General features: G+C 39.2%; 1 protein-coding gene across 2 annotated transcripts in view; it reads right to left on the minus strand.

Moving 5' to 3' along the window:
• Window positions 1–14,948, minus strand: part of FBXL17 (F-box and leucine rich repeat protein 17) — a 497,308-nt gene that overhangs the window by 359,469 nt on the left and 122,891 nt on the right. For both annotated transcript variants that reach the window (XM_048849605.2, XM_048849607.2), the window contains exon 5: window positions 4,779–4,886. In XM_048849605.2, the coding sequence (XP_048705562.1) occupies window positions 4,779–4,886 (108 nt within the window). The remainder of the gene's footprint in view (window positions 1–4,778; window positions 4,887–14,948) is intronic.

Genomic DNA, 14,948 nt, shown 5'->3' on the forward strand with positions numbered 1-14,948 from the left:
TCATTAAAAACATTAAAGAGGTCTCTATCCATATCCAAATCAGATTCCGGTAGTCTATAGCACACCCCAAGCACTATCCCAGGGGAGGCTCCAATAGCTTTCTTCCTCAGTGTGATTTTTGCCCAGACAGACTCTGTCTTATCCATTCCATCACTTCTTATTTCTTTACAGTCTACCTCATCATTGATATACAATGCTACTCCACCACCTTTGCCTTTATTTCTGTCTTTCCTAAACAGCACATACCCTTCAAGATCCGTACTCTGGTCATGACTACTATTCCACCATGTTTCTGTTATCCCTGTAATATCTGGTTTCACTTCCTGCACCAGTAGCTCTAGTTTCTCCATTTTGTTATCTAGGCTCCTTGCATTGGTGTACAAACATCTTAATTTTTGCTGTTTGGCTTCGCTCACATTCTTTACCTGATTAAGCACAGACATTCTACCGCCAGTATCAGACTGGTATCTAAACTTCCCTTCCTCCTTATGTCCATTCTCCTACCCACGGCTGTATCCTTTCTTACTTCTGAATGTTAAAATCCGGCATGGAGATTACTTGGACATCTCCCAACCATCTCCCCCAAATTCCTAGTTTAAAGCTCTCTTAATCAGTTGTGCCAGCCTCCATCCTAGAAGTCTATTTCCATCCCTACTCAGGTGAAGTCCATCCTGAGAGAACAGTCCTCTGTCCAGGAATGCCTCCCAGTGGCCATACATCCCAAAGCCCTCCATATAGCACCACTGCCTGAGCCAACTGTTGATCATCGTAATCTTGTCACACCTTTGTTGCCCTTCTCTAGGAAAAGGCAGAATCCCACTGAAGATCACCTGAGCCTCAGTTTCCTTAAGCGTCTTCCCCAGCCTGGCATAGTCTTCCTTGATACATTCCAGCGAGAATCTAGCCATATCATTTGTTCCCAAATGAAGGACAATCAGTGGATTCCTTCCCGCTCCTGTTAAGATCCTCTTCAACCTCAGGTCCACATCCCGTATCTTTGCACCCGGCAGACAGCACACCCTTCTGTTCTCTGGATCAGCTCTTGTTACAGGGCTGTCTATTCTTCTCAGTAAGGAGTCCCCAATCATGTAGACCTGCCTTTTCCTGGTGATGGTGCGATTCTCCGGTCTATCCCATTCCCTCTGGCTGCAAGTCCTCTCGATTCCTATCCTCCCTTTGCAATCCTCTGCAACCCATCCTATATCCTCCTGGGGCTCATATTTGGTGTTATCTCCATTGATTCTTCGTCTCTTCCTATAGAACTAGCTGCTCTTCTCTTCTTCCTTGCCCTCCCACCTTCAGTGACCACCTGCTGTGCCCCTTCTTCATTTTCCAACTCCGCAAACCTGTTCCTCAGCTCTGTTTTTCCCTCACTTTTTCTCTGCCTGGTTCTCTTAGTCACATGCTTCCACTGTCCACTTTCCTCACCCACCCAGCAGTCTCCCCTCATGTCTTTGCTCCATCATCTGCTCAAACCCGCTTCTAAACTCAATCAGAGTTTCCACCTGCATCTCCAATCCTCTGATCTTTTCTTCCATCAGCTCTATCAGGCAGCACTTCATGCAGATGAAACTCTTTTCAGATACTCCCTCTAGGATCCTGCACATACCACAGCTTCCACATCCAGTCATCTTCATTGTATCTTCCACTGCTTGGGTCACCACCACTGCTGCCTCTGTATCTGTCATAGCCTTCACACCTAAGTCCTGTTAGTCCAGGAAACACAAACCAAACCAACACACCACCACCCACAGCAAAACAAACCCCCCAGCGAGCACCACAACACTTCCAGAACACCACACACTCCCTTCACTAGCCTGTCGGTTCCTCTGGCTGGTTCTCCTAGTCTTCCCCTAGTCTGTATTTCACCGAGTGCCAGTTTGAACTCTGGCGTGCAGATATGGCAAAACCTCATTTATTAAAGAAAAAATCACATTGAAAATATTAAGAAAAATGAATTAATATTAATCAGAGGAAGAAACCTAATATTTTCTTATTATTAACAAATATTTGTATATTTTAAGATCACTTGGTGAAAGGAGATGATGTAATCGTCTTAAATAATAGGTAACGCTAGATTAGAATAAGGGAAAGGATGGTCCTGCATCAAAAGCATGCGAGGTCATCTCTCCAGGACCTTAGACAGATTACTTAACCTCTCTATTTCTTAGTAAATTATAGGTTAGTTTAAATGAAGTCAATGCAACCTGAATGTGGTGAGGCTTTGTCTGGCCAGCAAGAAGAAAAGGAGTTGTGGCACTGCTCCACCACAACAGCGACAGTCCCAGCCCATCCCTCGCCCCCCAAGCATCAGCAGGCACGCTGGAGTGCTGCCCCTACAAGCACCAGCAGGTGCCCCAGAGCCCCCTATGCAGACCAGCAGCTGTGCCCCCAGAGTCCCCCAGAACTCCCAAGATTTGGTCAGGGTTATATAGGACAAGTTAGAGACAGGTCACAGGGCCATTAATTTTTGTTTATTGCCCGTGACCTGTCCATGACTTTTACTAAAATTACCCATAACTAAATCTTAGCTTTACCCATCAGGAAATATTGTATGGGGTATCCAAGTTATTTAGGGATAACGGGGTATACCTGTCTGACCACAGCATGGATATATTTTTTGCCAGTATTAGGGTGGGAACTGTTAGCTATCGGGAAATTGTTAGCTGACGATAGAATGAGGCAACCAAACTAGCTGCTGCCTTCTTTGGCAGGTTCTCATTCCATAGGGGGTCCAGTTCCCTGATAAACCAGTCAGAAGTGGACTTACAGGAAGGCATCCCCTAAAGAAGCTGGCGAAAGTGAATTGGCGCTCCTAATATATAGTATAGTGCCTAACCCCCTTTAACCGTCCTGTAAGAGGAAGGTGGCAGAATTCCAACAACAAGCAGGAACCAGGTTGGGAAGGGGGAGAGCTGGCAGCAGCCCTCCCATACCAATGGGAATGATAAAGGAAAGAATGATGACCTGCACTATACAAGTTATCGTCAGGGTATTTCTCAGACAAGTTAATAAAGTCTCAGCCTAATCAAACCATATTCCTTACATCTTCGCTTTCTTCCTGCATACCCAGGACAATACTTACATATCAGTTAAGACACTGAAGGTTAGTCCTATTTGTCCCACTTAAGTAATTCCTCTCTCCTAATGTTGTTTACACCTTTCAGATGCTAGGACATGATTTCAGTATCCAACACGGTCATGTATCCAAACTAGACATAATTAATTCTTTTTAACTTTTCAAGTAAATTAGTCCCTCCAGCCACTTTATTAATGTTGTGAATTCCTCCCAGTTCAATAACATTTTCAAGTACTGAGGTGATCTGAACTTAACAGAATAGTCTAGAGATGGTCTGACCAGTACAGAGAGTCTATAATTAACCACTATCATGACAAGAGGCCAACACAATTGCATCACAAAATTGTATTTGTATTTTTTGCAGCCATATTACATTACAAATTCTTATCTCATATGCTCTCTGATGTCACCTGCCACCCATAGGTCTCTTTGGTCACTATTGCTTACCAGTTTTCTCTCTCACATTTAAGGTAGGATCCTATCCCACAGCACTAACCTGCATGGCATGGTCTTGATATAACCTGCACTCAGTTCCCTCCTGGTTTTCCCAATAGCTTATCCACAGCCTGGAGTTCTTAAAGTAACACCCCCCTTTCCAGAGCTTAATTTAGTAAGTATACAATGTAGTCTCCTTTGACCCTTCATAGCCATACTTGTTCACCCCCTTGTGGCTTCTAATTTAAGCTTGTAGGGAACTCAGTTCCTTCCCATAGGTTAAAGGAATTCCACACTCCTCCTCAGCTGTGAAGCAGGCAGGTAGGCTTCCCCCTGCAATGCTCCTCTCCAGGCTGTCTGTCCTCTCTTCTCCCTTGGCTTGCCACCCCCAAAGCCTGATTTTAGGCATATAAACAAAGTCACATGACAAGCAGGAGAAGTAACCTAAGTGTCACAAGTTGGGCTGCACCTCTCATCCCTTAAAGGCCCAGTCACCCTGTGACATCCCTATTCCTGGTTATTTCTACTAGTTGTACTAGACTGCATTTTCCTATTTGAATGTCATTGTTATTTCCCAGCTATATTGCTAATCTTGCATTTTTCTCTGTCCTTCCTGTTGTTTTGCATCATCTCCCAATTTAATATCATCTATGAATTTAATTAATATGTTTATCCCCTCTTCCACATCATTAATGAAGATATTAAATAAGACCAGTCCCAAAACCAATTTCTGGAGCCTGGCATATTTCTCTCATGTTCCTACACTGATTAAAAAGGAAATAAGGAAACATAAAAGATAATTATCAAGAGTGATTTACATTATATATTACATAATACAGATATCCATATACATAGTATATGTATGCATATACATACACATGTAAAATATATGCTGGTGCACACAGGCAGGTGTTTAAAGTCTTATTTGCATCCACAATTTTATGTCTGCAATTAACTGAGGGCACGGAACTTCAGAAAGTTTTTCTATTGAATCTATACATCTAATCTGACTGATTGCCTACAAGACATTTGACATTTACACTATTTTTTCTGTGGGAAGATTTTTTACACAACATGTTTATGGTATACAGTTGAAGAGGGAAAGCCCACTTTTTACTTTTCAAAGACTTTTTTTTTCTTATGACCACAAAAAAAATCTTTTTCCGTTCTACTCAGTTCTAGTTATTTTATTATACGTACAAGCATAATACTGTTGATGCCAACAGTTTTGGTGATAATTAAGTACTGTAGCTACTGTACTTACATTGGTGAGGTGAATGACTCCTTTAGATGTAACAGAGCAGCCCATAAACCCAACATACTGCAGCTCAGGACAGTGTTCAGCAAATGCTTTTACCGAGTGATCTGTCACCTACACAAAGAGATAGAGAGAAAGCAGTTGAAGATGACACTCTTATCTACTCAATTCAATGAAATCTAGCAAGCATCTCAGCAACAGTGGTGAACTGTTGGTTCAATCCTTCTCTTTGTCTTGACAGTATGAGCGAGAAAGTATAGCGTGCCTACAGGTCTGCAGATATATATGTATGGGATAAAAAAGAATCATCTCCCCCAGCAAAAGAGAAAGACAGTAACTACTAGATGATGGACAGTGAATTTCAAATTTTACTACTGAATTTATCTGCAGGGGAAAAACAATCCATTCCATCTGTTTTTCACATAACTTTGCACAACATCATAACATCAACGAATGAAAATTATTGCCAGCTCCTGCAGACTCTCATGGTCCCCATTACTGGCTGTGCAGACAGTACTTGAACTATGTTATATTTCAAGAAGATTTTTTACTTCATCTTTCAAACAACTTCCACTAAATCTAAGCCATCTAGAATGAATAAGGTTTTTTCATCTTAAAACACAATCCTAATTTCTTGTCAATGAGTAAATCTTTGACTAACAGAAGTGAATGTATTATACATAGGCTAGCAGTTGTAAATAATGCTTTGTCCTCACTTTCCATACGAGAGACTAATTTTCCAATTTAATCTCTGCTCCTTCCCCTTCTCCCCCCACCTCCCATTATAAGCCAGGTGTACAGGCTGCGTGTTTTGTTATTCTGGAATATTACTTTTTCTACATCTATATCTATCTATATAGAAAGCTTTATAATTAAGTCTATATCTGCAACAAAACTTAATAAAATGTAACATGAGCAATGTGCTGCACTCAATTTGATGCTTAAATATTCTAATATTAGATTTTCTGCACAAAAATGTTCTCTCATTGGAAGGACAATAGTCTGAACTCCTTTCCTTAAACTTTTAGTCGTCTTAAATTTTCAACTCCTTTATATTTTTCCATATTTTACTGTATTTCTCCCAATGGTTTATTAAGGCATGGCTTAAATCAACCAAACCCAATTTTCTCCATCACAGTTTGGAATTCAATTTTACTATCCAGACAATTACATATTTTTATTAGATTTTCTATTCTTCACTACAAATACCTATTTCACACTGGCTTTACTTGTTAAGAATGTCAGCTTAGAACTTTATCTACTTTAAGCAGACATTGAAAACTCACCATCCTTAAGTACAGTATATTAAAAGCATAATATAAAAACAAATCAAAAGGGGTACTTTTTAAAAGAAATGAAGCCACTGGCATCAGCATTCATCTGTTGAAATATTAAGCTCACCTTCAAATGTAATACGTGCCTGAAGCATATTTAAGCTAAGGGTTGTATTAATAAATGCAAAATAGGCATTGTTGCCACTTTTGGTTTTGGGGTTTGTTTGTTTTTTTGAGTTTGCATTGTTTTGTATTGTATTTTCTCCTGAAGACTTGTTTAAAGCAAAGAATATACAACGTACCATAAACAAATCAAGTCTATGCTTTTATTGTCATAAAACCTCTTCATCATGTTTCCCTTCTCATTTTCCACTTTCCTGAGGTTGAATCAAAAGGATGTTCATCATATATAAAGTTATATGCTCAGTTAAAGATAGCAAAGTGCACAAAAGCCTGCTGCCTTAAAGTCATAGATAGTTTTGCCATTGGCCTCAATGGGAATAGGACTGGACCCCAATGTATATATGCTGAAAAAGTTACCGTGCTACAAAAGTTAGCTGATTCTAAGTGCAGTAAAACATACATCTAGATACATCTTGTTTCCTGTCCCTTGGAAGTATGAGGATACTTTGTTTTACACTATAATATTTATCTGCAATAGTAAGAAGAATGATTACTGTATACAGCATTACAACCTCATGTACAGCTCTACAGTACATGTTCTAATTCTGATACAATAAATAACTTTTCCAATACATTCTAACATGTTCTAAACTTCACTTGTCTCAAGTTTTTCTCTTGAAACACTGTGAGCATTATGACACTATTTCTAGTCTGCAACATTACTTTAAAGAGAGCTCAGAAGCCCTCATTTTTCTTTTCACCTTCTTTTGATTGATCTTCTTTTTCAGTACCATTTTGTTATCTGCCATTCACAGGATGTTTTTGTTCCTCATTAACACATGAGCAACATTTCATCATTTAAAACTGTGCATTCAAAACAGTGCTGAACCACAAACAAATCAACTGGAAAATATTCAAGGTTATGAGAATTAAAATCATATATTTAAAATTTATTTTTATAATCAGTAAAATATAAAAAGAAAATTAAAATGAATGTTATCAAGAGCATTTTTTCTTCACTAATAGTTACTTAGAATATTTTTTGAAGGTTAACTTCTGACATGTGAAAATGAATGTTCATTTGGGTAAATCTTCCTTTCCATGCACAGTATGCATGTAACGCTCTTAATACAACTAAATGTTGTGTGCATGCACCCATGTCCTCTTTGCTGACAAGCACCTTAGAAAAGAATGCTGCTGGGTCCCCACAGGAAGATAGGACTAATTTTAGGCTTCTTGGATCATGAGACAAATTTAAATTCATGACATTTCTATGTGTAGAAAAGCCATTATTGACCTTAGACCAGGATAATTCTGGAGGGAAATTCCACATTTTGGAGTAGAAGGAAAAGTAGAACAATGTGGGAAACAACAAAGAATTTTTTAAAGCTTTTAAGGAGCTTGAAAAGTTAAAAAAAATTCTGGAGGAGATTGATCAAGACACACAGGAATGATCAGCAAGCCTGCCTCAGTTTTCCCTTTCTTGACAGGGTCCCCAGTAACTCTACACCATAGCTTTTCACATATAAACAACCTTTCATGTGCTTAATTTATTACCCAAAATCCCACAACCATAGTCCAAAATTCTCCAGTCCAACAGTCCATCAACACGCCACCTCACCATGCTCTGGCTCTTAGGTATAGCTGCAGTGTTCCTCAGTGTGCCTGACCCAGGCCCCTCCAGAAGGGGTGCTTCTCTGCCTTGTTTCCTTTCCTGGTATAGTTCCAACTCTTGCCTGGAGAGATCCGTGGGCTCACTCCTCCATTATTCCCCAGCCTTCAGCCCTTTCTAGCCTTCCTACTTCAGCTCTCTGGCTTAGAGAGCCAGCAGGCATCTCCCGCTGATGGTCTCAGCCTTCATCCCTCACCAGCCCGCTCTGCCTGTGGTTGTCTGGCCTGGAGAAGGTTTGTAGCTGACCCCTAGCTGCCTTCTGCTTTCACCAGCTCGATGTGCCCCCAGTGCCCAACTAGGGAATTCTCACTGCTCCCTTCTTCATGAGCATCCCCTCTCTGAAGCTCATAGCACAGCTCTGCTCTTGTTCTGAGCTCTCTCTATTCTCAGGACTCTCCCATCTCACCCATCCCCCACTCTGGACACTGGGATCTGAACTCTCCCTTCTCTGGGTTCTGGACTTTCATTTATAATTCCCAGAGATAGCCCTACCCTCCCTCATTATACCAAACCATAGCACATCTGGACTGGAACAGGAGAGCTGGGTCCAATTTCATTTGAGGGGCCATCTACCCTGTTATAGATGGATTTCAGTAGCAGTCTGCAACTTTATTAATTTGAGAACTTTGCACACATTCCTTCCAGATCAGGGCAGCAACAAAAGCAGCACTGGCGGGGTTTGGCTCCCCAAGGGTCCGGTCACTGGAAATAGGACTGTTATGGGACCTATGTTCACTCTAGTGATGGGTTACTGGGGTAGACAAAGAGCGTAAGAGGGCTACTGAAAGCCTGGGGACATTTGAAATGGGGGAGGGGGGAATGATAGCCAACTGGCTGCTCTACTCCCCCCTTTAGCCAGCCAATGGAAGGCAGAGAAATCACCTCCCCCACACCCGCCCAACGCACATTCCTCCATTCACTGATATTGGAGAAGAGGCTAGCTCTGACGCTCCCTCCTCCACCTCATCTTGGAGTATGAGCATCATTTCTTTCAGTGTGGCGTAACATTCCCTCCCCCGTGCTGATATGGAGTGGGCAAATAGTGGGTTAGATGGTCAAATACCATAGATTTATAATAAGGCTCTGCAGTTTCTCACATTAATATTAAATATATGGCTAATATTAAATACATGACAAACATGTCAAATATTTGACTTGTTTGCAAATAATAAAATTACTAAACTTCACAATGCTTTCCTGCTAATACATGAATGTACTCAACAAAACATTTTACATACCAAGTAATTTTTGCACAAAGGATATTTTACTGGTAAAATAGGTTATTACTTGAGCGGACCTTTTCAATGTCATATATAATTTTAGTATACACCCAATCAAATATGGTCTCTCACTCCTTTTCTACAGTATGCAAGTCATATGTTTTCCGGTCTCGTAGAAATTATTTACATTATGCATGAACTGATTAAATTTTAGACAGACATCAATAGGGTATTGCTAACATACACAAGTGCTCTTAAATATTGACTTGCAAAAACCAGTACTGAACTGAAACAGTTTAACAACTGTGGACTCAGTTCAATAATAGATAGCCTCCTTGGCTGCCAGTCAGCAGAAATTCCACTAACTGTGGAGGCTAATTTAAATTTTCAAGGGAAAATTATAAAATTTCTTTGGTCAGCACTGTAATTTCCTAGTTAACATTCCTCACCATACTTGTACTCAGGAGTTCCTGAATTTTTTCAGCCCAAATGCTATACACGGCAAATGGATATTTTAATGTTGCAGTGTCCAGGGAGTATGCAACAGATGTCACCAGACATTTTAATAATCAGAAATTCTAACACATGGCTGCTCTTTTCCCTGGCTGCGATAAAAAATGGGAATCAGCTGGGACATGATTAAAGCGACAGACTTCTATGGAAAAATGGATATAAGTCCTTCAGTGTCTGGCCAGATATTTAGTGTTAGATATGTTTAGGGTAGCTGTTTTGATTTGATATTTTGGGAGGTGGAAGAGATGGATTGGGAGGGGTTTTTTTTTTTTTTTTTCAAACAAACAAAAAATATCTTTGTGGTCAAATACTTTAGCATTGCATCCAGCCAGAATCACTGATAACAGTATCCCATTACCAAACCTAACTTGGACATTACTTTTCCTTGCAAAGAGTCAACATGCCTACAGAAAATGCAATGTTTTCATCTGGAGAGAAGTGTTTCAAAAATTTTGAGAGTTATTCAAATGGAGGTATATGCATCTTTAAAAAAACAAAACAAAATTACTTTAACCACAAGACCTCACTTCTTGCCTCATTCACTACACACCTTCCAACTTCTGCAACAAATGAACCAAAGGTCACTACACATCCCTGATTCATCCTGAGAGTAGGTCCATCCTGTGCACTGAATGAGGCAGGGGTTTTGTGGAAAAAATAGTATGTGATCATGTAATTAAAAACTGTATCAAAATGCAAATGCTCAAGGAGGCCAAATTAAGATTGCACAGACAAGCTTAATGCTAGCATCTTCTAAACTTTGAGTGCTTAACTTTGTATTCGTAATGTTCTTTTATTAGTATTTTGTGTTTGCTATTTATATAGAGATTTATATATAAATAGAACATGTATATAAATAGACAGACATCAATACATAAGAACAGACAACGTACATATATAACAAGTGTAAGATTTCAGCTCAGAAAACAAAACGTGTGTGTGTGAGTGTGTGTGTGTGTGAGAGAGAGAGAGAGAGAGAGAGAGAGAATGAATTACAATATTTTATAGGAGGAGCTGGTAACATTCAGGTTGCACTTTACATTATAAAAACTTTTTACAGTCTTTTATTTGAGAAGCTTCCCCAACTCCACTGCTTGCAGAAGACCTTTGATATTCAGCAAAGAGAACGCCCTCAAATTACAGAAGTTCCCTTTCTTTGTCCCAGGAAATTCCATTCAACTTTTGCTAAGATACAAAGTGTAAAAATCGCCATTTCCTTTCTTTCACAAATGGGCCTAAGGAAAACACTGGCAAAATAATAATGGAACATGAAAATTCTAGGCCAAGTACACGCTGCTGCCAAAGCAGCAGCAGCAGCTGTACTGGGAAAAGCTAGGAAATCCCCAGCTCTAATCCTTATACCACACTAAATCAGACCTGCCTATCTTTGGTGTTTAAAACCTTCATCCAGGTAAGAAGAGATCAGAGAGAAAGAGGAAGACTGGCCAGCTGGACCAAGTTGGGCTCTCCAACTTTCTGATTCCCCCCCAGAGGCACCCTCTATACCCAGCTAACATAGTTAGTTCTGTAGCTCAAGTAAGAACAGTCTGCATTGCAATGGTGAAAGTTTAGGGCGCCAATCCTGATGATGATGCAATATATGAAGGCTATTTACAGTTGCAGATAATGGAATTTTCTTTCATTTCCTTTAAAAAAGCAACTAAGAAATTACACAAAGTTTGTGTTAAAAATGTTATTTAGGTTGCAAAATCAAGCACTTGAAAGTTAGGAAATGTCAGATTTAGTGACTGTACAATCTTAATTCTGTGCCTTTGTATGTGTGCATTATGATAATCATTACTTACATGATCACATAATTTGTTTTTAGTGAACCCCTGCATCATTCAGTCCACAGTATGGAAGCACAAGAGTCAGAAATAAGGTTGCAGAGGCATCTGTAAATTTGGGATTTCCTAATTTCTGAGTGCTTGACTTTGCAACCAAAATAACTTTCTTTTCCTTATCTTTCTTTGCATGTAAATACACACAGGTTAGTCAGTGCAACTCAAAGCAAATCAAAGAATATACTATAGTTCTACTAAAAATGACCCCTTGTCAACAAGGGCACAGAAATTCGCAACTAATCACATTACAAAAGTACATTAGTGCTCATTGAGGAATCTGTAATAATTTGATTGCCTGTTCGACCTTCATTGACTTTCGCTCATTCTGCCTTGCTCAATGCTAGTCTTGCTTTGAAATAGTCATATAAGCTGATGAGCAGAGATTTATAAGTTATGCACTAAAGCATTGTGAATGGGAAAGACATTGGCCTGGAACTAATGGCACAGATATTTTTCACCTATTAAAATGATCTATGATAAGTTAGGCCTGGCTTAACCATTTTCCTTTAATTTATTGGACTAGTTTCTATTATTGCAGTTCTGCATTATTTTATTCAGATTCACTATTTTGGATATTCTGAATTAAATTCACTAAATATTAGCCTATTTGGTATTCTATTCAAGTTTCAAGTCTGCAAAAAAAAAGATTCTCTCTGAAGCAAAGGTGATAATTCTAAACAAAAATGAAAAATAACACAAGCTACTTAAATTTCAACAAAAAATACTGAAAATAACTGATTAACAAAGTTAAAGAGAAGCTGAAACAGAAATAATTGGAAATACATAAAAGGAGATAATGTTATAAATAAAGCTTGGATTAAAATAGGAATTGTGCTCCCTAACTTATACATGCATATTACAAATTGACGTTAATGTGCAACATGCAATTCTTATTTTTCCAGATTTTCTTTCTCCATACAGAAAGATTTTCAGGGCTCATATAAGCCAGACTGAATTTCTGTTGTTGTTGTCTCTTTTAGTTGAATTCAGCTTTATGTTTAAAGAAAGTTAGTGTTTTTAATGGTCACAAATTGACAAATGCAAGGAAATCCAAAATTCAAACCAAAACACTTTTACTTAACTGGTGCACAGGCACTAACCCACACATTACCCAGGATGAACTCACCTGAGACTCATACATTACTGTACATAATCTCAGCTTTAATATCAAGGACCACATTTTTAAAAACGGAACCCAATGCATACAAACAAAATAGGTCTCTGTCAGCTCACCCTGAAATCTTTCCTGCACAACAACATGTTGGTGTGCAGCCCCCATCTAGTTGTGTTCTGTGTCACACAAGGTGTGCGCACCCTAGCTTAGCCTGCACAGTATGGTAGTATTAGGACCCAGGTGGTGCCTCCCCCATCCTTACGCCTACCATGTGCGCTTGGGAGAAAGTAGCAACGTAGAGCTGGATTCCTGTGGATGGAGAGTGTTCTTTGTTATGCAGGACAGTGAGTTAACCCACTGGCTTACAGGAACTATAATAGAGCCACTGGATTTTGGGACATACATGCCTGCAGAGGAAGGCAGTATTTGTCCCTTTAGCTGTACTAATGGCTATTTTTAAGGATCACCTGCAAAGAAAAAATTGTTTGAGCCCTTTTCTGCTTCTTCATAATGGATAAAGGGAGATACCTCTTGTCTTCAGTGGGAACAAGATTGGCCACTCATGTGAATTCATGCGCACCCACCCACTGACCCTCACTGGTTGATTGAAATATAATTTTCTAAAAGAAACTACAAGGGTATGCTTTCATAGAAATTAGAAGTGGAAAAAACCTATTCTGTCATCTCAATGACCACTTGCCAGCATGACGATCCCCTTAAGAGTATTCTTTCCAGGGCTTTCTTCGTCTTTTCTTACGAAGGCTATGCCACAAACCAAGAGAAATCACTGTTAGAAACCTTTTTTCTGATCATTAGTCTAACATTTCCCTTTTATTTTTCTTGGTACACTTATAAAAAGGTTATATAAAGAAACAGTTAAAACGAAACCATAACATTTTGAATAGACTGTGTGTGTAATTACTTTTTTTTAAAAAGGAAATGAAAGCAAATTCCATATCTGCAAATTAAACAGCCCTCATATCATACATCATCTTCAGGATTGGAGGCCTAAATTTTCACCATGTCACTGCAGACCGTTATCACTTGAGCTACAAAGGTGCCTTTTGGAGGGAACTCAGAAGGTTGAACAGCCCAACTTGGTCCATCCTGGCCACTCTTCCTCTTTCTCGGTTCTCTTCTAACCTGGATATATAAGTATATGAAGAATTTCTGTCTATCCTTGGTGTTTAAATCTTTCAAGTACCTGTGAATTTATTTCCTGTGTAGTCATCATTTAGCTAACCTAAAAGTACGTATATTTTAATCTTAAATAAAACTACCAGCCCCTTAACTATTTCCAGATCTCGTTCCTAAAATGCCTCCAATTTTTCCATCTTTCTGATAATGAAGAGCCCAGGAGGCATCTCAATATCACAGAGGCTGTCACACCAGAATAATAAGAGAGTGGGATTATCATAATCCTGTCCCATGACATGATACTTCTGCATCCCTAGCTGCATGGCTGTTTTTAGTTCTAGAATATTTAATCTAGTGTAAAGACACACTGCCAAAATGAATAATTTTAAGATAAGAAATCAATCTTTTCCAAGAATTGCCAACACACTGATATCTGAGATACCAAAGTTATCTTCTTGCAGCTTCTTTTATCCTGAAGTCTTAAGTGCACCCACAAGTTTGTGTAATCGATACTTATTACACAGATTCAGATTCTCAATGGCTCCTTACCCCCTTCTTTAAACTATGGACCAGTGGTTCTCAACCAGGGATACATGTACCCCTGGGGGTACACAGAGATCTTCCAGGGGTACATCAACTCATCTAGATCAGTGTTTCTCAAACTGTGAGGTTTGACTCCCAGGGAAGTCGCAAGGTGAGTTTAGGGGGGTTGCAAGTGCAGGGCTGGCATTAGAGGGTGGCAAGCAGGGCAACTCTCTGGGGCCCCACACCAAAAGGGCCCCCGTGAAGCTAAGTTACATGTTTCAGCCCCAGGCAGCGAAGCTCAGGCTTCAGCCCTCTCATTCAGAGCTCCAGCTTCAGACAAGACTCAAGTGAAAAACAGGCTCGAATATCACACTGAAATCTAAGTACAATATTTATATTCCAATCAGTTTATTTTATAATTATATGGTAAAAATGAGAAAGTAAGCAATTTTTCAGTAATGGTGTTCTATAATACTTCTGTATTTTTGTGTCTGACTTTGTAAGCAAGTAGTTTTTAAGTGAGGTGAAACTTGGGTACACATGACAAATCAGACTCCTGAAAGGGATACAGTAGTCTGGAAAGGTTGAGAACCACTGCTCTAGACCATATTTCTTTCCAAATATTTCAATGGCTTCCACTAATCTATTCATTAAGGAGAAAAAGAATAATTAGTATAAATTAGTATTTTCGGATTATAAACTGTAAGAATATAATTTGTCATCTGACTTGTACAAATACCTTTCAATATACTAA

Source organism: Caretta caretta, chromosome 5 (genome assembly GCF_965140235.1).
Source record: "Caretta caretta isolate rCarCar2 chromosome 5, rCarCar1.hap1, whole genome shotgun sequence".
NCBI classification, from domain to species: Eukaryota; Metazoa; Chordata; order Testudines; family Cheloniidae; genus Caretta; species Caretta caretta.